The sequence below is a fragment of the Scomber japonicus genome, chromosome 17, assembly GCF_027409825.1.
Source record: "Scomber japonicus isolate fScoJap1 chromosome 17, fScoJap1.pri, whole genome shotgun sequence".
Classification (NCBI taxonomy): domain Eukaryota; kingdom Metazoa; phylum Chordata; class Actinopteri; order Scombriformes; family Scombridae; genus Scomber; species Scomber japonicus.
In genome coordinates, this window is record NC_070594.1 from 19,381,636 (window position 1) to 19,405,917 (window position 24,282).

Below are 24,282 nucleotides of genomic sequence, written 5' to 3' on the forward strand. Positions count from 1 at the left end.
AGATGCAGTTATTCCTTATTTGGAAGATTGCTGCTGATCTTGTGGGATGTTTCACTGATTTGGTAAAGATCAAGAGGTTTTACAGCAAAGCCCACATACTCTCTGGGAAACATGAGGAGCCCATGCATGAAATAGGGTTTACGTTCTGCAAAGGTGTAGTGAGGCAGAAAATCCTCAATTTGAAAATGATCATACGATTACCCAGCCATTTTAATTAAGCTATTAAACCACATAATTCTACAGAAAACATCAACTGGGTTCAACACCGCACCTCACTGCACATACTGTATGTTGAAAAAAAAAGGGAAAGAAAAAAAGTGGCTGGTTGCTCCATCTAGTGGTTAATTGACATTTGTGGAAAATGGATGTAATAACGAACTCTGTCTCCACAACTTAGATCATTTGCTGTAGTCTTGGCTCATAATTGTGCTCACTAACACCTGTTGAAGGGATGGGGACATGGAAATGTTTATTCCTGAAGTGGATAATGGCTGCAAGAACAAGGCTGCAATAGAAGGTGGGACTGAACGACCCTCATACATGTTCATAAAATAACCATCAATTTGATTTCTACACAATGATAAGTCCCTCCAACAAAAATGAAGAGCAGCTAATTCAAAGATATCTCAAGGACAGCATGCCTGAAAGCTCAGGTCTGAATCAACCTTCCACTGATGTCCCTGCTGGTGTTTTTCTACCCCCTCCACCTGCAACCAAACCTTCAATTTTGGTGAAATCAGTACCGTTTCCTGAAGAGGGAGACATTTTTATCAGGTTTTTGTTTATTTTATTTTATACATTTAAAATCGAATAGAAACGCTGCAGGCATGTTTAAATACGAGAGAAAAATACAGGTTTATTCAGGGACTTGGAAAACTTTGAAAAACAGTGCGTAATAATCCCTGCTTAAAAAATCAGGATCGATTGGAGAGCCGCAAATTCAGGGAGAAAAGCAGCAGTCCCATCTGAAGAGAGGAGGGGAGGGCTGGTGTGGCGTGTCCCAGCCCTCTGCATCCAGCTGGTGCGTCGCTCCGCAGCAGAAGCGCGCCACACTCACTATGGCTTTAGCCGCAAGCAGGACGCTCTTGGCGCTATTCGTTACGTTTTGCGCACCAGGATGCGGATGGACAGGTAAAAGATTGATTTACTTTTCACGAGCAGGTGCATTGTTTTGCACTCATGTGTTCATTATTTTCAATTATCAATTTTGCTTGATATGCTGCTGCATTGTTGCTTTCTCTTCTTTCAGTTTAATGCATCAAATTTGATTAATGAGAAGTTGCCAAAACATATTGCTGTAGTCTGTGCGAGTATAGTGGAATGAAATAGAGCAAAAATGCATGTGCCGCGCGTGCACATCATGCTCGTGCGTGCCTTAAAACTTTCCAAATCATTAGCTGCTGTAGATGTGATTTTTCAGGCAAACGAAATAGAACATTTTGGAGAACATTAGAATATTGAATCTAGAGTGTGCAATTTGATGTAACATTTGCAGATGTGAAAGGGTTAGTCTAAGTGAGCAATTACAGCTACTATGGGCTTTGACAGTATTTTCATTCGTTTTAACTTTATGGGGGGAAAATATGATGCAGGTCTCTTTACAGCAGTCATGGAACAAGTCCTTAGCTCATACAGTAGGTCCATCCTGGAGAAACTGTGATCAACAATCAGAAGGTCATGAGACAAAAAAAGAAAAAAAAAAGTATTGGGCTTTGTTCTGAATGGTATCATGCCAAACTGGTGACTAATTTGGCTGAGGGTGATGATACATTACCTGCCTCTGAAATTCAATGTCATGGGAGAGTAGGAGTTTTATGTCTGTCACACTTCCTCTGGATAAAGTTGCTTTGCATATCATATCAATCATCAGCCTCTAGTCAGGAAAAATGTAGCAAAGTTTTTTCCCAGGAGTCTGTGATACATTTCATCTAAACTGCTTTTAACAGCACACAAATGCCTAACCTGCTGGAAGGTTTGTTAACAGGAAAGTCGGACAGGATTTGATCAGAAAATACTCTGTCAGCACAGTGTTAAATCAAATGGACATAGCATTCAGACCACAACCCACTTGTTTTTCAAGATCTGTTTGTAAAATCAATTTTCAAGGCAGGGAATGAATCCCACAATATCAAAAAACGTATCAAAAGTGCCATAAAGCCTTAGGCGCTTTGGAGCAGAGTAGGCTAGCCCTTTTGTCCACAATACAGGCAGCTTTTACTTTTTCTCCACTCTTCTCAAACTTATTCAGTCCACTTACTTTCTCCATTGATCATTATGTTTCTATATTGCTCCCTCTCAACTGTTAGTACTTAGTGTATGAGGTCATTGCTTTCTCTGAATATAGGCTCCTGCTATTTGTTGCAGTCCCTCCTTTGGGTTCTTTTCAATCTTTTAGGAAGTTGTTGCAGAGCAGTCTTGGCATTTTTTCCCTCCATACCTTGCTTCACATTCATTCAATTATATGCATACACACCTGGGAGCCACTTAGTATAGCTACAGTTCACTGCTCCTGGCCACTTAGCAGTACCCGTAGGAGTTAAATGCCTTCCTTTGGGCATTTTGACAGTTAGTTAAGGGAGAGGAGAGTGTTACTCATTTGCTCGCTCCACTCACATTTCATCAGCTTGTCAGTCTAAAATCTGTCAAACCCGTGGATAAAACTGGGTCAGTGGGAATATCTGCACACCTAAGCGGGAGCAGTATAAATAGAGAGAATAGAAACACGGTCTGTATGGATAATAACTATTGTCAACTTCTTTCATGTAGCCACAGTTCATCAACTACTGGAAAGTAAAAGTGTAATGAGTAATTGGGACAGAGAGTGAGGGGAAAGAGGGAATCATGTCCTTGCAGGCCAGTGGAATTTAATTTATCTGCTCCACTTAACATGCTGGAACTCTGCAAAAACACCACATGACAGAACTCACAGAAAATCAGGAATTTCATGACTTGAAGTTTTTTGCATTGGGGAAAATATGTGTGCATTAGAGAGGCAGAGCCAACTAATATGTCTGATATTTTCCACAATACTGTGCATGTTTGATCACCTGACGTAGGTTGACCCAGCAACCGCACTCACCTGCAGCTTGGCTGCCTGTCAAACCTGCCAGCATTGGCATGTCTCATGTCATGATGTCATAGTTTAAACAAGTACCACCTGGGCCATGAACACACCTGTCACAGCACAATGGATGTCAGCATACTAAGTGTGTTGCAGGAAGATTTAGCATAAACCAACACTGGAAGATGTCAATCTCAATCAGTGAGTGAATATTACAATTATTTGGGAAAGTCTCTTGGTTAAAGCAAGCTTGTGACCACCAACATTGCAATGTAAAATATGTTTGTAGACTGTAATTGTAATGGCCAGCTTGTAGTTGTAAATGTCATATGTCATAAATGTCATATATGTAGGTGTGTAACCCTCCCAAGATAAACAATTAGTCACACCAGGTTGTTGCTTTAAACAAAATATGTTCTCAGTCAGCTTGCCCTGTTAAATAACTATCAATAATAAAATCAGCACAGCTGTTCTGACAGTCTGGTGACTGATGTACTGGTTTGACTGACTGCAGTCAGAGGGCAGCAACTGTTCTTTCATAAAGCCGCCACATCAGACTGAGGCCATGAGCAAGTGGATTGCAGGAGAGAGTTTAAAGAGGGTCAGATGTGAGAGAGGTGCTATGAAGAATTCTTTAGCCTCTGGCACAATTTTACACCGAACCTCCCACCTAGATGTTCACTGGGGCAGCCAAAAAGAACCCCCAAAACAATCCATTTGCCTTTTAAAAAAGTATGAACAAGACTTGGTTTGCAGATATATACTCTTTTTTGGCACCACCTCAGTACAATGGGGTTGAAGGAATTTAGTTTAAATTACATTTAAAAAGTGGTTATCTGGTTTGTTGTTTTTGGAGAGACACTTTTCATAGTTTCAGAAATGACTCTGACCTCAAATGAGAAAATATGTTTTGGGTCATTTTAACTAATTTTGGAGGTGGTTAAAAATATGATTCATATCCCAAATCTAGAAATTCAGCTCGATCTTACCAGTCAGACGGGAACTCAAGCAAGTTATCAATACATAGTGAAATGTTCCAAAAGTTAACTAACAAAAGCAAACAGTGAGAAGAACCAGCAAAAAACAAACAACAACAAAGCACACACATCTTCACATATACCTAAAAATAGCAAAGTGGAAACTTCCATGTCATTTGCCTCAACCCCTCCACACACACACACACACACACACACACACACACACACACACACACACACACACACAATCACAGACATGTATTCACTGCTGATCTTGGTTATTGGTGGAAGTTTGGGGAAGAAGACATTTATTAAAGGTTAATGGTGCACTCATTTGGGGTAAGAGGGGGGTCAACGTCTGTGCTTTTGTGGCAAGGTGAGAAGGTGCTCTTGTAAAAGAGGAGCACATTGCGGGTGCATGCGAGCAAGAATTTTAGAACCGTTTTACAAGAGTCCTTTGACCTGAGGGCTTACCTGCATATGCTTCTTATACCAAACTACACATGCACATACACGTGTGTGTGTGTGTGTGTGTGTGTGTGTGTGTGTGTGTGTGTGTGTGTGTGTGTGTGTGTGTGTGTCTGTCTGTGAGTCTTTAAGTGTGCATGTGTCCTTCAAACACACATTCTCTTACTTTTTCTCGCTCCCTCTCTGACACACACACACAAACACACATATTTTTTCCAATTTTCATACTATTTAGACTATGGTATTTCAATTTGCGAGCATGATTTATTGATTTCATGTTCAGCTTTTGTCATTTTGTCCTCACACTGAAATATCTGCTTATACTTAGATTTGCTCTGCTTTTGCTCAAACTCTAAACTTGCACTCAGATGTATTCTTGCTTGTACAGATGCGTCTTAACGCACTCAGGCTGCTTCTGTGCACTTGTGAAACGTCCGCTCTCATATTTCTGCTCTGCTCTCAGGTTTTTGTGCAATAACTCTGTCCAAATTCCCCAACCAATAAAATGCCAGGTGTAGTATTGACTAGGGCTATGACGGTATGGATGTTTTCTTACCACAGTGTTAAAACTTTGTATACCTGCAATTTGTCAATTTACTATCCCCCCCTGCAATCCTGTCAAATCAGAAAGCAGTCAGCCTGGGTAGCTGGACAGCAGAGTAGGGGGTACTGTCTTGCAGCAACGTGAAGATGAGGGCACAGCTTGTCATTTCTCTCCAGTAGTCTAATCTATTTTGGTGGAGTGGACGTTGGCAAGGAAGATTGATAAGAGAGTTGATTAACTGAGGCTAGCCTTTAGACTAGCTCATGCCATGTTTCAGCATCCCCCCAGGCGGTCGTTCACATGGGGTAATGCCAGGGTCTTGCAGCCTGGTACCCAGAGCAAGCTGAGGCAACACATATTCTCCAAAGTATCATGTAGCCTCCTGTGTCTCCACTGTATTACAGTATAACACATAGTAACCAAAAAAAGTTATGATTACAATAATGAGCCGAACCCCATGGTAGACATCACATGGCCACGATATTGTGTCCATAGTCCTAGTGCTCATCACAGCTTGATCAATGTTATGAACCCTGCCTCCTTGCTTTACTTGTGTCCCTGTATAGGATACTCTAAGAAGTCAAGCTTTTCCACTCCCACCCTCCAGGGCTTTATGTGCTTCCTCTGCTTTCTTTATGACTTTTGGAATAAAAGGACAGTTAATGTATATAGCAGTGTCTGTACATTTTCTTTTAATATAGTGGCTACATATACAGTAATAGTAGCCATGGTGGAGAAAACAACGTCATCTTCATGACTCAGGAGCCAGAGTCTAATAGATTGCAGGCAGAAGCAGAGTAAGTGCAAGTAGGGGCAATTTGAGTTGCGAGGGCAAGTTTTGATGGAAATAGCTAGGAAAGCTGTGAAATCAATAAATCATGCCCCCTCAACACACACACACACACACACACACACACACACACACACACACATATTTTAGATATTAGATTTATTATATAAAGACAGTGACATAATGACCCTCAGGCCCTGCCCTCATTCTTTACATAGTTAATACTTTCCACTGTCTAACTCAGTCCTACTCGTGTTGTCTGTCTTTCCATTTCACATCCACAAACGCAACATAAAAAATGTTATATTGTTGCTTTGGTTTCCCATGGTAACCCCCTGAACCAAGCCTCCTTCTATAAGATTATAATGTTACAGCCACTCTCATTGCTTAACTGCTTCCCAAACTGTTTATTCTTGGATGGCACTCATGCATGTGCTGTGTTTGAAGGAATCTTGACTTAATTAGATATATCTGATTTGCCCTTGGATCATACATTTCTAAAGGGGCCAAATCACAGAATGACGTCTGGACAAAGGAGCAGATCTCTACAAAATACACTGCCTTATTGGAAACAGGTTGGAAGTGACTGAAGTGTGTCCAGACTTGTGTCAGTGGAGTCTGCCACGAACAGCTGATAAAACTGACTCCACTGTAATCCTCCATTAATGAGGAAATGCATTTTGTTTTTTAACTGAGAAAGCACTCTCACACTCCTTCATGTGCCGAGCCTCATTGTGATGGGATCCTGTATCTCAGTACTGGTTGCCAGAGTGGTGCTATATAGAATGTGTGGAAAAAGTTGATGAGACAATCTTTCAGCACATATTAAAACCCCTAGTTAAGCAGCAATATCAATATAGGCCTCTGTAGAGCTGTGACCATCTGTAAACAGCAACACGAGAGTCCTGAGTGGCAGTTATTTGGAAATGTGAAAAGTGAGAGTACAGATCCAGCTGTGAGCACACCTGCAGACAACATAATTCAGAGTGATGACGTGATTTTGTGATGATGCTAAACCGAAACTGCTGCTGTAAACATTTGGGGAGCGCAGTCATAAAGACCAGCTGTGTATCAGATCGACTGGTGATACTGACAATTAAATGTGACAGCATTGTGACAGAATGATCAGCCTGCTAATGAACCTTGCACTAGTGCTTGACGTGTCCGTGTATAATAAAAGAGGAATAAGGAATGAGGCAGCATTATGCAGTTATTGTGTCATGTTTATGTGCAGATCATTGCTACCCAATTACTTCCCCCCAAATTACGACTGAGTCTACCACCATGCAAGCTGTACTTAGGCACAGTGGTTCTTTGAGCTAAATGCTGAAATCAATATGCTAACATGCTGACATTGATATTGCTAACATGCTGATATACAGTTTACAACAATAACCATACTAGTTTAGTATGCCAATATTTGGTAATTAGCACTTCATTATTGAACAAATTTGAAAGATGACCAAAGTCAACCAAAAGTCACCAGTAATCACATTGCCTACTATATGAATGTCTAATATGCTACTCCATGCTTTAACGTAATCCCCTACATTACATTGCATGAGGCTAACATGCAAACTGAGAGGAGCATAGAGGCTGTTGCTATCCAAAACAGAGAGGTCGTTGCTATTTTCTTTGTTTTGTTTTGAGTAAATCTAGCCAAGAGGGAGAATGAAAAGTGCTTATTGTCCTGAGCTGAGCTTTTAGCATCCAACGTGATACTCATTTATTTATTTAACCATCAAATTAGTTTGTATTTTTCAGGGCTGTCTTACACGTAAGTTTAGGATTCATCAGGATCAGAGTTACTTTAAATGCCAAGTATAACATATACAAAGGAAATTGTGCTAGTGGCACTGAAGCTGAGGTGTATTAACAACTTTCAGAGCTCCAACAGTAGGCCTACCTACTGGGGCAACAGACCTTTACCATGAGGGATACTGCAAATTGCACAATAAAGAAAATGCAATTACAAAAACATTCAAAATGACACATGGAAACAGACAAAATGATTCCGATGTCATGTGTTTTTCAGCAGAAAAGCCCCTGCGGCCACAAAATGGGAAACAGACATCTGTGGACAAGGGCCTAAGGGAGAGCTGGGAGCCTTCTATCCATCTGGATGGAAGACCTGTGGACCGCTTTGTCATCAGCTCCAACAAACCCATGAGGACTCACCGCCTCACGAAAGTAGACAAGGACAGCCGAAATCCCCTGCTGGAGGATGTAGGTAAGACAGAAACCAAGACAAGGTTAAAAAGAGAGGGGAGATGCGATGTTAGAGCAGATGGTTGTAAGTCTCTGATGATGTATGAGATTGAGTGATATTAATGAATAAAGTTGGAACAAATGTGCACGTGTGTCTGAGGGTGCTAGCACCATGAGACGAAAAAGTAATTTAGAGGAAAATTAAGGATTGGCTTAAACTTTGGAGTGGAGCTTTCATATCCCAGAGTTCTGCAGTTTCTCAAGACAAGTTCCAAGACACAGGAGGGAATCAGCAAAGCTGTGTACAAAATAGAGACGCCAGGAGATGACTGAACATACAAGTGTGTACATCTGTGTGCATGCGTGTATGATTGATTTTTATCAGTAGATTATTTAATCATTGGATGCGGTCATCCAAGTTTGCCAGAAAGGAATAATGCACTGGGAGTGGTGGTGCGTGACTGGCAATCACCAACCTAATATAGCAGACAGTTATTTTAGGCTTTAGAAGAGGGGCATTATTTTTAGGTCTTAACAGCTACTCTGCTGATTCCTAATCCTGCCTTGTAAAATCCCAGATAGGTCCTTGTGTTTCTATACACATACAGTTTGCAGTGTTGACACAGTCTAGCCTGCTTTTGTCATTATTCCATTTTCCTCTATCCTTGGCATAATAGAACCATACTTCATCAGCGACTCAGAGTCTGCAGCCAACCCTTCTTTTCCACATCCAAACCCAGCCCAGCTTCTATAACCCGATCCTGTGTGTTGTGGTTGCCTGTTGTGTGTGTGCATCCTGTGTGTGTGTGTGTGTGTGTGTGTGTGTGTGTGTGTGTGTGTGTGTGTGTGTGCGTGTGCGTTCAGTGATGGTTGTGGTCAATAAAAGAGTGGTGCCAAGTGCTGAAGTCATGTATTGTCTTGTATTGTATGTCAGTGTGTTCAAGCACATGCCTACAGATGCTATTTTGTTTGTGTTTACGTGTGCTGCCCAGTGTGCTCTGTGGCAGCCTTGTGGTCTATCCAGCTCCAGTGCAGTTTGCCATAAATTTCTGGCAACTGAGCTGCGTCTGAGAGTTGCCTTTCCAGAAATTCCTTGCAGATCGTGTGTTGTTCCCTCAGCAGCATGAGAGCAGCATCAGTCGTCATAAATAACAACATGCAGCTTGCCACCACATCATTAATGTGTCTGGCCAGCCACTGTTAGAGCAACACAGACAGATTTATTTTGACTTATGAGCAACAAGGAGCAAGCCTGAAAAGGGAGTGAGAAAAAGACACCCATTTTTCTTACTGATAATGGGCCAAAGTAAACAATACTTTTACAAGGTACTTCCCACAAAATAAAGACATATATTGCAGATTGGACATGTCTTCATAAGGAAGTGATGGTGTGGTAAAGCTGGGGGTTCTTTTTTTAAGGATTTTTTTTTAATTAGGTGCCATTGGCAACATAATTTAACCAGAAATCCTTGTCTTCTTTTAGACCCTGAATGGGTTAACCTGGATGGCTTTGCTGTGTTGGGAGGTGCACCTGTCAGCAACACATCAGCAGGTAAATATGATTTCAAGGCATTTTTACCAACAACACATGTGAGTGGTATGTCTCAGCCATATGTACAAGTATCTGGTTAAATCCTGTAAAAAAAAAAAAAAAAAAAAGGTTTCCTAAAATGATCTGCTGTCATCATTAATATAAAGGGAACTGTCAAAATTAATATGATGGTGATTCACAGTGTTATGTCTCAAGGCAATAATCTCTGTCTTTCACCCCCCTTGATTCTGCTGTCACTATGCAATGGAAGAAAAACTCTAGCAGTGCTTTTACACATCTCTGACTCATATGTTCCAGTCTATTTAGCCTGGTATGTTTTCCTTGCAAGTGATCCAAATTTAACATACACTATTTTAGAGTATATTTAATAGTGTTTACCACATTAATGATCACATATTTGCCTGTCGCTGCTTTCAAGAGAGTGTAAAATGAAAGGAAATTAATTACTACCAGACAATTATAATAGCATTTAACCTGAATATATGATTGTCCATAGGCTACAGTGAGGCATGGATATTTATTAGCACTTCAACAATTCATTGATTAATTGAGTGGTCAATTGTGTCTTGATCTTGTGACTGGACAATTGGCAAAAGTGCTAGTTGTTTGCTGTTTACAGCTTCTCAAATGTGGGGTTTTTCAAACAAAACAGCCACAGATCACTCTGGGTTCTAACTTTGAGGGAAACCTTTTATGACTTTATGAGAATAAAATAATACATATTTATATTCTGAACTGTGTTATCATTATTTGGAGCTCTAATATTTCTCTAACCTTTAACAGTTAAGGAAATTATACCCTCTGAAATTCTCTTTTTGATCAAAAATCAAGCACACACTGCAGTGGAAGAAAGGAAGAAAACATGAGACTGGCGTTTAGTTAATTTCATTTTGAATCTGTTTATTTCTGTCTACCATGAAATCATGGTCACATATGGGACATTTGAATATTCAAGCAGATGTCATGTAAACACCCTGGATAAGTTACCAGACTAACACAAATACACTGTTCAAACTTGTCCTGTGGACAATTTAATCTCTCCAAACCACTGGACTTGGCACATCTGTGGACTGTGGCAGGGAACATGGAGAAAACCAAAATCCACACTGAAAGGATTAGGACTGGCAATTGAACCCAGGTCCTTCTTGCTGTAAGAAGAGAGTGCAAACCACTGAACCACCATGATGCTCAGGAGTTTCAGCTGTTTGTTTCAGGCAAAGCTACTCTGGAGACACAGCTAATTATATTTGTTGAGTTAAACCACAGTGAATGGAGCTAACTTTCTGGCTAACTAGTAAGCACAGTGAAAAGGAAGGTGCAAAATAAGATGTAAGCTAACAGCTAGAAAACGTTATAAAGCCTGGTTACCTCACTTACGGCCAAATGAAAAAAAGAACTTTCTTATAATAGCCATAAAAAACTTTTCTTGCAAAAAAACAAATGAAGACATTGCCATTATTGTGTTTTTATATTTTTTACAGAGTTGTTTTAGTGCCATTCATGAAAATAGAGGCTTAAGCTGTCTCCAGGTAAATTGCCAAGTGACAAATGCTAGTATGTAGCAGTTATATTTTAGGTTAGCTAATGACTTAAGTTAACATTTTTATTTAATTATTTAACTAGTTAACAGGTACAGTACTAGCTGATGAATTTACAAGCAAATGAATAAAAGCAACAAATAAATCAAGATATTGCAATGTCTGCATTGCCCAAATGGAAATTGGATTTGACTGGAGCAGTTTTTTTGCTATTTGGGTTTGTCAGTAAGCTAACAATCTCTGTCAGTGGAGGCTGAATTTTCTGCATCCAGTGAAGCTCTTCCACTGAGAATTATGAGCTAATGTTAATGAACACACAGCAACCCAACAGTTTTGACAATGAGAAAAATGCCAAACATTAGCAACTGTTATAAAGGTAGTAAACTTATTGCCAAATATTATCCAACGTTAACTTAAGTAATCTGTCTTGTTAACATTAGATAATTAGTCCAGTTAACATTTTAGTTATTCACTAATTCCAACCGTTACCTAACATAGCCTGGCAACCAAATAAATTAGTGAAGGCAAAGAATAAATGACATTGCTATTCATAGCTTTAGTGGAGTTGTTTCTTTGCAATTGAGTTTTTTCATATAGCTAACTTTATCTCTGCCATTTGAGGCTGACTTTATAATTTCTGCCTCCAGGAAAGCTCTGCCACTGAAAAGTTGTTTGCATAAATAAAACTGTGGGTAAACTGATACATGTAGGCTACTCCAACCATACCCATTTAAGTTTGTTTGGAGTTTAGGGTTGCTTTTTTCATGGTGGTTAAATGTAAAAGAAGATGAATAAAAGCCTTCCTTCTCAGCTGGTTTTGTAGAGCGAAAAAGTAGACCGTGACATTCCTCAGTATCTCAATCTGAACACACTGAGGTGGGTCTCTCTGCTGTAGCAGTGGTATGTCTGTCTGTCTGTCTGTCTAAAAGCCAGCTTCATTGCACCTTGGACCATTGAGCTTCCAGGAAAGGACAGAAAGGATCTGGCAGTGAGAGCAATGTGCAGTCAATGGTTTAGTGGTCCGCGGCATGGTGACCTGGGCCAAACTATGCACTGTGACAGTTTTCCAAAGAAAGAAAGGGAGGAAGAAGAAAATATGGAAAAGAAGCAGTTGTGTGATTAAAACCAAATGGGGCTATTTATTTATACAAGTCAGCCGCTGGTACGGGAAGAGAAGGCTAAACAGGTACAGATGAGATAATGTAATTTTTAAGTTTAGCTTAAATACTCAGTAGCAATTAATAATATTTGAAAAATACACAAACCCTGCCATATTCACCAAGGTACAGAATGTTATTGCTGTGTTGTAATGGATCACAGACTTTCCAATTAATCTGTGTTTTCAACATTTACCATAGTGATAAAATACTGCTGACAGATAGTAAATGCGAAAACATGATGTTTGCAAGTTTTTGCAAATACATTTCCTAGCCATATTAACAGAAAGAAGCTCAAAGTCTCAAAATCTTGCTGACACAAACCACCTCTGTCTTCTTCCTGGTAATCTGTCTTGGAGGATTTTGACTCTATTTTCGGGAAGCCTATTCTGAGTTGGCTCACCCTACCTGTTCAATGGGTGGTGAAACCCTGCATCACAGTATTGCTTCATGACCACCTTGAATTTTGTCAAAACCATTTTGTTACATCAGCTGACTTGTCATTACTCACCCAGCTGTGTATGCAGCTATCCTGATGGGAAACAGGGCAAATCCTTTTCATCTGTCAGTGGTTATGAAAAACTGATGAAGGAGGGATAGAGGGAGGAGAAGAGACAAAAAAAAAAAAAAAAAGTGGGAGAGACAGGAGAGTTTTTCTTATTATATTGCCAGTGCAATTCCTCAGCACTGAAGCCATATGGTAAACTAGGGTGATTGTCTGACTTAGGGATGCACCAATCTGACTTATTCAATCACAATACTGATACCGGTTTTGGGTATCGGCCAATACCAGTATTTAATTAGTATGTATGCCTCACTGTGTGAAGGAGACGGGGATCAATCTTTTATGTTTAAAGCAAATCAAGCTTGATTTAAAAATTGCTTGGCTTAATTTATAAAACAAAATGTAACAAATACATAGACATAAATGTACTGAACCAGATTGGCCCATTGTCACAATACACAAACCAGCTATTTAAGTCAGTATCGGAATGACATAAGTATTATGTTGGCGCATCTCTAGTCTGAGTCAGTTTTTATTGGCCAAAATGGAATCACTAACAGGGTGGGATTAAAGCAGGAAGGGGCCAGATGCATACACAATGAGTACACACAAAAATATGCATAGATCATTTCCTGCACATAAACTGGTACACAGAGTGCGCAGTGAGAGACTGTGTTCACCTCACACATTCTTCAGTCCAAGCGTGCATATGTTTTTCAAAAGTGATCTGAAGATGAGGTTGAAATTAAATAAATGGTGACATGCAATTTTTTAGTAAATCATTGTAAACACATGATAAACAGTTCTGCTGATTGTGTGATTTATTTATTTTTTTTGCGTTTACACATTTACATTTTTTTTTAAATGTCCTTTATTGTGTGACACCTTGTAAAGTTGATTTAGATAAAGGAGCAACAAACTAATCATTTGATACATTTCTAAGATATCACTGCTGACAACAGTTTAAACATTTATATGATGAATTCATGATATTGACAGTATAAAGAGCTGCACAGTTGTGTATAATGGTTGTGCGTAATCACAGCTGTAACTTTGCCAGGACATAATCAGTGAAACTACATTTATTTTTATAAAACGGAACCATGCATACTCCCAGCTTTGCAAATATGACAAAAAGGAGGCATATGCTCATTTTTGGCTTTTCTAGATTTATTCACAAATCTACACAGAGTTTTATGCATCCAGTTCCAGGAGTTGGAGGAGATAACTGGACATGGTACAGCATGTTCCCACAAAAGGGACATGCTGTGGAACTGGGTTTACAGTCACAGTTGGATGAAAGTGACATGTAATTATGTTTTTATCACTGAGTGGGTGTAACTTGGGGTAATTATGTTCAGTGATTTTCATGGTAGTTTTCCTTCATCCTCCAACAGGTACAGCTACATCTACACAAACTGCTGCCAGGAGGCAGCTCCCTGTACAGCGTGCAACCAGGGTGAACAGAACACCTCGTCCATCAGGTGTGACCAATACCAAGACACACAGGAGGGCCCCTCAGTCCTCCTCAGGGCCCAGGCAGCCTGAGAGAGCGTTGCCAGGAACCCCCCTACTGGATAGGAGACGCCAACATCACACCAAGCCTCAATCTGACCAGAGGAACCGCAACTCACACAAACTAAGTAAGAGTACCCACATTGTACACTCTAAATCACCAGATTAAAAGAGCAAACCTTAAGTTTTAGTGAAAAGAAAATGTATTGTATAGTAGTAAAATGTCATGACTAAGTAATCTAAGTGTAGATTGCAACAGCAGCAATGCTTCCTTGAAATTCTGATGTTAAACTTGGTACAACTTGGGCCATATTGATTTGGAGAAATTATACCAAACAAAGAAGACCAGCAAGGCACTAAATGTATAAATTTTGTGTGTACTATCTTTAGTGTCCATAGTGTAAACCCTGGCCCTGCCTGGTATCCCTTTCTATTCATAGCATCTGAGTCCGTTCATGTGGTGTCACTGCAGGCACAGAAAGCCCTGGGCCAGAGTGCACCTGCTAACAGAGCTGCAGCAACCAAAACAACCACACCAGGTACCTGCAGGTTTTTTTTGTTTTTGTTTTTGTTTGTTTTTTGTTAATCACTTTACACATATCTGTCTTTCTTTATGCTGCAAATATCACATATTATCAATCTCTATGTACTGTAAGACATGTGAACTACATGTTATGCATGTCCTAAATGAGAAACCAGAGGCTGACCAATAACTAATCATCTCAGAGTTTTAATAGTGGTTTACTTATAAGGATACAGAACCACACATTTTTTTCTCTGTTTTTGTGTGTGTCTCTTTGGATGTGTCCTACAGAGCCACCTGAGTATGAGGCGCGGGACATCAGTGTCAGGGTCATGTCTCCTCAGTCAGTCCTTATCTCCTGGATTGACCCTGCTGTTGAAATGGGGAAAATTGCCCCTGGGGAATCCAGGTAGGGTCTATGTGTGTTTGTTTGTGCATATGTGTTTCAGCAAGACATAAAGACAAAAAAGACTTTGAAAACAAAAAGTGAATGAGTAGTAGAGAACATAAACCCTTTTGGATAAAAATCCCCAATTTCTCTTATCTCAGATCCTACACAGTTAGGTACAGGGAGAAGGGTGAGTCAGCACGCTGGGAGTACAGAGACAGCAACCAAAGGAGATTGATGATAGACACCCTGTCTGCTGACAGCATGTATGAATTCTCTGTCAGAATATCTGAGGGGAAGTGGAGCGTCTCTGTTTTTCAGAGGACCCCTGAATCAGGTATGTGTTGCTACTTACTGCTGAGAATTGCTACACATTATGTCTATGTTTTTCACAGAGGAGTTGCTATAGAGTGTGCCCTTCATTTTCTTAAAAATATTGAAAAAGAAAACCCTAAAATGGGGTGTTAGTTTATCAGAAAAAGATAATTAAAAACCCTCTGTACCAACAGACATTTTCTCGACTATGTATTTATTCATAGATATTCATATCCATTTTCTATCTTTTCTTTTATCATGTATATTAGGGTTGATTGATTTAAACTCTCTAAAATCTAGATACAGGATCAACTCACATTTGAGACTTGGAAAGCTGGGTATAGGTATTTCTACTCTCAATTCCTTCTTAAAATGTGTTTTGGATAAGATATATGGTTTGATGTTTGAGATTATAAACTTTGGAATCTTGACAAACCTACATCCCATTATTAATGCTTTTCCTGAGGATACAACTACTACTAAATCTATGAATTTAGTAGACATTCAGAGAGGGAAGAGTCATTTGTTAATTCTACCCAATGGAGCTGGATTAGGGTTAGGGTTAAGAAACTAGACTTTAAATTGAAGGATTACCAAATGCCAAAACACTGCAGAGATGTTTATTATGCAATGAGACAAGGTTTTACACCTGTTGCCAGATGAACTGTAGATATACAGTGTTCACAGTATATAGAAATAAACTGCCCATATGTACACCTGCACTAATGTCATTGGCCAACGCAGTGCCTTGCAGCTGTGCTCAATGCAAGAAGTTGAGCCAGGTTGAGCTTTTTTTGTCAGAGGACCCCATGTTTTTTTAATGTAGTGCTTTTGCCTTATTCTTTTACACAGAAATTGTAGCCTTGCATAACTCTGTCTGTTAGCTCTTTTTCTGCTTATTTCCTCATACCACATTCACTGCCTATTACTCCCGTTTGACATTTGATTCTAGCTTTGGCTGGAACTGATGAGTGCAGCTTTTATACTATGTCATAGCAGCTCCTGAGCTGTGGTTCACTGGAATGTCAGCATTTACAGCCTGGCTCCCATCTGAGATCTCCATCTGCAGTTCTATACATGATCTCAAGCGGAGGTTTTTCAAAATGTATGGTAGCAATATTTCACCCAGTTGAAGCCTTCTGGGCCTGGCACAAACTTCCTTGCTGTTTTTAAATGCTTTAAGCAGCAATTTCCTCACCCCATTCCCTTTTTGTGCTGCTTCTGTTTGTTTGTTTTTTTTTCACTTTTCACTCCAGTCTTTCTATTCACTTGTGCTCTCCTCACTTGCTAGCACCATCTGGGCCACCAGAGAACTTTGAGGTCAAGCCACTACGTGGGAAAGGAACTGCTGTTACAGCAACATGGGATCTTCCTGAAGAACCCAATGGGAGGATTCGAGGTCAGACCCAAAGGAACCAACTTTGTGTGTTTTAACTGAAAAAGGTCATTTGTGTCCCCCTATTTATATACAGTTGACATTACTAAATAACTACCAGATTACAACCAACCATGTGTACTCATTATGTTGACTTTGACTCTTTGAAATGAGAGCTTCTATGCAATTCTGAATTCAAATTTTTAAAGGCCATGAGTTATGAGATTTTCACCTAAATGAACACCATCCACCTTCACAAGAGTTATTAATGCTCTACCTCCACACAGAGTACATCCTGTCTTATGCTCCTGCAATGAAGCCATTTGGAATGAAAAGTGTGACATACCGTGGCAGCACAACCTCAGCCACCATAGACGGTCTTACACCTGGAGATCGGTACATCTTCAAGATCAGAGCCACCAATAGGAGGGGACAGGGACCACAAAGCAAGGCTTTCAGTGTTGTCATGCCAGGATGTAAGTACATTTAACTTCACGTGTGTGCTTGTGCACTGGAAAATTTGTTTCACCCTAAATTTGTGACAATTTTTGTCTATTGTCAGCCAGCAGCGCTGTTTCATCGTTCCCAAAAACCAAGGATATCCGTAGGACCCAGACGCCTTCCAAACAGGATACTGACCAAGACGAATCTGACCTCCAATCAACAAAAGTGGCAGAAGAACCAGCTATGTCCCCTAAGACACGCCCCGCCGCACCTGTCAACAGGCGACTACGACCACTTTCTCAAACACGCTCTTATCATAGCATTTTCTCTTCAGTAAGAGGCTCGGTCAGGAATGTGAACAGAGGTTCATCCAGAGGAAGAGAACAAGATAGAGAGGATGACGAGGAAGAAGAAGAGGAAATACCCACAATGCCACCTCCAGTAGAAGAGACAACAACCATGGAGGCTGTACTGGAGACAAAAGAACCAGACAATGATGTTTCCCCTGAATCTGAGGATGAAATGGGTTATGGTAAAGAGGCCCCCAGCCTCAAAGTTATGACTCCCTCCCCAACAAAACCTGCTTCTGTTGGCCACAATCCACCACAAAGAAGGCCCATTAAGATCAGGGTCCATCAAAAACCAGGATCCCATGCTGCTAACTCTCCCTCCTCCTCATCCACCTCTTCATCTTCTTCTACATCATCCTCCTCTTCATCTGATTCCTCATCTTTGTCTTTTCCCTCCACTTCCTCTTCCTCTTCATCATCCTCATCCTCACCTTCCTCAACCTCATTATCCTCTTCCTCACATACTCCAGAGTCAGCAGCCAGCAGCAAGGACACAGCTTCCAGATACCCAGTGAGCAAAAACACCCACAATAATCCCAGCGTAACACACACCAAACCTTCCACTCCTGTTGTAAAGGAGACCAATGACCAGACTCAAGCAGAAGGTACCCATGTGGGTAAGAGTCCTGCCTTAGCAGGGCGCGCCAATTTAGGTTTAGGTTCTAGAATTGGTTATGGCAGAAGACCTGGAGTTATGTTTCGAGGAAATTCAACTCGAATGCTCAATGTCTACAAACCCGGTGCAACTTCCTCACAGTCTAAGTTACCAAACAGATCTCAGAACCAAGCAACATCACACACACGTAGTTCAGCAACATCACAGTCTGCTTCACCTGACAGATCTCAAAGCCAAGAAACATCAGATACTTTCAATGTAGCAACATCTAGGTCCACTTCAGGAGGTGGGTTCCACAGCCAAGCAAGAACAAACACATATAATTTTGACAAATCACAGTCCACATCAGAGTCCAGGTCACAGGGCACTACAACTGCAGATACACACAGCATAGCCACCAACCCTTCCACCTCACAGAGCAGCTCAGTGGATCCATCCTCCATCAACACATCAGGCTCTTCTCAGTCAACTTCAGACAGAGGATCTCACAGCCCTGCAACTTCACACAACACACAAAATTCACACACTTCACCTGAACAGGACACTGCATACAGGGAGAGAAATGATGACATTAGTAGCAAGAATACAGGTGCAGAGGTAACCAAAGTTGAGGAGCCTACATCAAGCTATAAAGAACAACCCACAGAAGAGGAGAAAAGGGAGGACAAACAAAGGGAGACAAGCAATCCTGAAAAACCTGTAGTTCCCCGTACCAGAATTAGCCCTTCATTTGCTGAGAGATACCCTTGGCTAGCTAACCGTCACCCCGGCAGGTTTGGTTCAGGGTCAAGGACATCATCTTCCAGGCAGGATGGTAGAATCCCTTTGAGCAAATCATCACCCTCTGTAGGGGCAGGCCGACCCATTTTGAGGGGGGCACCCACTAGGGTCTCAGGAGCCACAGGAGCTGCAGGAGTGCCGAGGATACAGGATACAAGCGAGGATCTGAGGACTCCTTCCACTCAAGATTCACTAAAGGATGGGGCGGGGGCAGATTCCCTTAAGCCTTCATTCACCAGTCATAATGCAGACACTAGAAACCCATCTTCTTCTTCTTCTTCTTCTTCTTCTTCTTCTTCGTCTTCGTCTTCGTCTTCGTCTTCTTCTTCTTCTTCTTCTTCTGCTTCCACTTCTTCAGACTCTGATTCCCATCATTCCTTAAGTGGACACAGAGACTCAAGTGAGCCCATCCACAGAGGAACCTCTAATGGTAATTATAATGATCATAGTAAGGATTATCTTAATGAGAGGAGTAGAGAAAACAGTGGAAAAATTGATATAGGTATAGACCCAACAGTGATCCAAAAGAATCCAGCTGTAACTTCAGAAGACCCTCACAGAAACACAGAGGACAATGAGAGCGCAGATACAAGGGAAACATTTTCAAGGACAAGGCTTGGCTCATCGTCTGGAGGCACTCCAATTCACCGTCGTCCTAATGTAGGCATGAAGGGGAGGGTACGATCTCCTCTGCCGGGTAACAGGTTTGTTGGGTCTAGGCTTCCCATCAGACCACAGCCAGCACAAAACTCTAGACTGGGTTCTTCAGCATCTGTTTCCTCCTCATCATCATCTGATTCCTCTTCTCCATCAAATTTGCCCATGCCAGTGTTGACCTCAGATCGTGACACTGCTGGTGGCACAACTGTGACAAAGACAGGGGGATTGATTGATGGCAAAGCCCAATCCACATCATCGTCTTCGTCTTCGTCTTCATCTCGAGACAGCTTAAGAGGCCAGGGGGGTAGGTCTCGCTATCCTATCATTAGAGGGAAACCAACGCAAGGAGGAGGACTTAAGCCAGGCGATGGAAATGGTAAAGTGAAATAGTAAAGTGCATGATACTGTATAGTACTTTGCTCAGTAAACTATCAAGGAAGACAATAACTCTGTTTATATCATACAATTGTGTAGGTAAAAACGTACGTCCCAACCTCACAGCAACAAATGACAAAGAGTCCTCTCCCCCTCATGGAGCCAGCAAGGCCAGTGGTCAAAGGTTTATCACTGGGCCTGATGGAAGCAAATGGGTAATGTTCAATGGACTGAATATAACCATACTTTTAATCTTACATTTTAACTAAAATTATTGTTGAGTCTTTAAACTAGTTGCAATACATGTCAGTTTATCTTAAGATAGATTAAGTACTTTTTGGTGTTACTGTCGTGATAGCATTGAACACTGGTAAAAAGTATCACTTAATGCTTTCATTTGCTTTTCAAGTGTCTATTGAAAATGTTTTCTTAATGCCAGAGATCAGTTGCTTCTATTGTAATCCATATGTTTTAAAGACTCCTAAATACAAGTATGTCTTCACTAAATCTCAGTCAGCTTGTCAACACAAGCGTTTATCTAAATGTTTTATCTATATAAAATATGTAAAATAATAATCATTATTATTATTATTTCTGTTTCTCCAGGTGGTAGACTTGGAGCAGGGGGTTCTTATGAATCAGGATGGACAAGTTCTCCAGGACTCCCAAGGCAAACCCAAGAGAGTGGTGCTTGGGGAGGATGGACGCACCATTTTTGGTAATATGCTTCAGTCTAACACTACACTGAAATACAGTTATATATACAGTTAAATATACAGTTATATATATTATACTATACTACTATTACAAACATGTATATGAAAATGTACTTGAATGTACTGAATCTGCATTGCTATTTTTGCACACATCTTTTACAAGGTTCTTCCATTCTCTGCATTTTACACAAGAATTGCTGTTGTCAAATAATATGTATGCCACTAATGCCACAATTAAATCACATCTATGGATTTGGTAGCACAAGTTTAACATTTTATTTAAGCACCATAAGTCAGGAACACTTATATTTTATATATAAATGTGATGCAAATTTGGTATACTGGTTTGTTGTTGAAATCAAAGTCATAAATGATTAACTCCTTCACCAATGATCACCAGATCACTTGGGCAGCCCTTTGGTAAACCAGGAAGGTATGGCTCTGTTTGGTCACGGCCGAGATAGTCAGCCTGTGATCAACCCCAAAGAAAAGGTACTTATGGTTGGAGGGAAACCTGTTCTTGGATTGGATCGCCCTATCCCGAGGACCACCACCACCACCACCACCACTACCACCACAACCACTATGGCTCCTACCACCACACCTGAACCCACGACCGTTGAATGGACTACAGAGGAGTCTACCACTCCACCGCCGTTCCCAACTTGTCCACCTGGAACCTTCTCCAGAACAGATGAATATGGATATCCAGTACTGGACCCAGAGGGAATATTAGACTGTTATCCCGAAGGTGAGTTTTTGAGAGAAACATAAGTAATTTGAATTCACACACACAGCAGACAGCATCATATAAAGTTAAACTAAATAGAGATATGTGCCACATGAATGAAAACACATATTGCTGTACCAATACTTACAGTATTACTTTGTAAATAGTTTTTCCACAGAACGTAACCTTCATAAGTTCATTAAAGCATAGCAGAACCAGAAAAATTAACATAAATAACTATGACTTCTCTACATCTTTCAGTCGTCATATCCATCCAGCCTAGGGCCATGAGTGTTTCCTGTCTGTACCCAAAGAATTCAATAACTCTATAACTCTGTGTGTGTGATCTGGTCAGTGTGTATGTATGCTGGTGTGTGTGTAGATGTGTCTATGTAAGACCACAGGAACCACATGTAAGTCTCCACATCTGGGGCCTGGCTGTGGTCAGGGTACTGCTGGTTTAAACACACTATGAGCTGTCAGTATTGTGAGCCCCTTCGACCCATCCAAACACACATACACACCCATGCACATGCAAACGAATCTGTAAGAAAAAATGTAATTTGTATTCTTATTTGTTAGTTTTGTGTTGCTTTATGGAATTTAAATGCATTGTAAATGTGCAGATTGTTACCCTTAACCCATACTCACTAGGGTTTGAAATTATACACAGAAACCATACTGAGGAACTGAATATGATCAATTAAAGAAACTGCTGAAGTCTTATTCAGTTTAGGGCTAACACACAATCAAATCTGTCCAAAAAATGAAAAGATTGTGTGGATCATACAAACATATTTCTGATACACTGGACAAAGAAACTGTGATATTGATGTGTGCCTCCTGAAGAAAAGCTTTCTGTTTGCTGAGCTGTCATTATCATGTTTGACTGTGATTGGCTCAGCTGTTTCATTAGCTATGAGAGCAGTGATGTGACTTCATATTCACATTCACTCTTTTTGCATGTTGTGCTGCTGCACGTACATGAACCAAAATAGCAGGTGCACAATGGGGATACTCACACAGTCCATGTGCCTAAGACCTACCTTCCTGTCCTTGTTGTTGCACTTGTGCAGTTAAAATAGGGCCAATTGTAAATTCCAGTCAAGGTTGCTTGAATGCCTCAATATTAGCGTCATAATGCTTATACCCATGTGTTAAACTAGGTTTGCATACATGGATGTGTTGCCGTACGTGTCAGCTCAGAAATTTTTGTCATGTGAGAGTGCTAGAGCTTGTTCTGCTTCTCTGACAGAGGAATCCTCAGGAATGGAAATGGACCACACATTTACAGTGAACATGGTGCCTGATGCTTTAGCTCTTGAGAAAGGTATTGGCTGAGTATGGCTTCGGACCGACCTACCGCCATTGGGCTTGGATGGATTTAACTGCACTGTATGCTCATTGTTTGTTGACTGTTTGTTCATCTTCTGTTTATCCGTCTGTTCATCTGTTTACTAGCTCTCCCTGTTTCTTCTTCTTTCCTCCTCTTTGCCTTGCCTGTGGTCTTTATTTTGTTTCTCTTCTCGTACATTTGTTTGGTTTGGTCTTGGTTCATCTCTGGGGTTTTGGATATTTTTCATTCAGGGCTGTTTTTAATCATTTTTCTTCCAAAATCTGGACCCATACTGCACGTGAACTGCATTACTAAGCTGCGGAGAATTCCCTGGCTTATGATTTAATGCAATGTATTTGCCGCCCTTGAAGTTTCTTTGTAACAGAATAGATTAATCCTGGCTTCAGCCAAACACTAGCTGAATAGAAGACTGCAGTGTTTGGTTGATGTTAAGCTTTGCCCTTTTTAATTTCATGACAGGTGTTTGAATGTCTGAAGAAATCTGTTGCATGTGAGAAGCATTTTATATTTTCTTTCTTTTGGGGTTTTTTGTAGAAAAGTCACTTTGAGCATTACAATATTTTCTTATCACCCTGTCATGAGTCAAAGCTAGTTGCACATGTGTGGACCATGATGTAATGCCATGGTCCATTGGTGCAGCATAGGGGGAAAAACAGAGTTGAAAGAGAAAGGAACTAATTGTATTTCACCCACTGAATCAGTTCACATTTGTTGGCCTTGGAGGCTTGTGAAATGTCAATTGTCTTTAAGCAACTCTCTCCACATGGAAAATGTGGGTAGCAAAACATTACATAGGAATAAAGCATGGAGAATTTAGAGATTAGAGATTAATGAAACACAACATGTTATTGAGTTAGGATGTAAAAAATAGAAATCGATTTAAATCAAAAGCTCACTGATATGTGCTGTTACCAGATGAGCTTTTGGCCCAGACCACCCTGCCGCCACCCACCACTACCACAACAACAACCACCACAGAGATCCCAACTCCAGAACTTGATGTCAGACCGCACAACAAAGGCCCTTCATCTGAGTATGACCTCAGTGGGAAGAAGCGATTCACAGGTACTCACAGACAATCATAACACACTATCTTCTTTTCCTCCTCTGTCAGCAGAACCACATAATGTAATCTCCAGAGTTTTATCTGGTTTTATCCAGTAGCTTATCCTGGAGTCTGCTGTGCAGCTCTATATTTCAGATTTCATGTTTAATATTTAACTCCCTTTCTGCATGATGGATCTCTTTGTAAAAATAAACTTTACTCCTCATATATACAGTAAGTCATACTTTCATTTATGTATGAAAATGCATCCTTCTCCCTACTAATGCTTCTCC

The 24,282-nt window shown here is 40.6% G+C and overlaps 1 protein-coding gene across 1 annotated transcript in view; it reads left to right on the plus strand.

Annotated features, from left to right (window-relative positions):
- The first annotated feature begins 459 nt into the window (after window positions 1-459).
- The window catches only part of fndc1 (fibronectin type III domain containing 1), a 36,887-nt gene continuing 13,064 nt past the window's right edge, over window positions 460-24,282 (plus strand). The window contains exons 1-16 of the mRNA XM_053336699.1: window positions 460-517; window positions 919-1,131; window positions 7,876-8,070; window positions 9,532-9,600; window positions 14,198-14,443; window positions 14,756-14,854; window positions 15,130-15,247; window positions 15,388-15,563; window positions 16,833-16,940; window positions 17,204-17,392; window positions 17,479-20,142; window positions 20,241-20,356; window positions 20,748-20,859; window positions 21,258-21,608; window positions 22,843-22,917; window positions 23,860-24,009. Coding sequence (XP_053192674.1) covers window positions 460-517; window positions 919-1,131; window positions 7,876-8,070; window positions 9,532-9,600; window positions 14,198-14,443; window positions 14,756-14,854; window positions 15,130-15,247; window positions 15,388-15,563; window positions 16,833-16,940; window positions 17,204-17,392; window positions 17,479-20,142; window positions 20,241-20,356; window positions 20,748-20,859; window positions 21,258-21,608; window positions 22,843-22,917; window positions 23,860-24,009 — 4,939 coding nt within the window. The remainder of the gene's footprint in view (window positions 518-918; window positions 1,132-7,875; window positions 8,071-9,531; window positions 9,601-14,197; window positions 14,444-14,755; window positions 14,855-15,129; window positions 15,248-15,387; window positions 15,564-16,832; window positions 16,941-17,203; window positions 17,393-17,478; window positions 20,143-20,240; window positions 20,357-20,747; window positions 20,860-21,257; window positions 21,609-22,842; window positions 22,918-23,859; window positions 24,010-24,282) is intronic.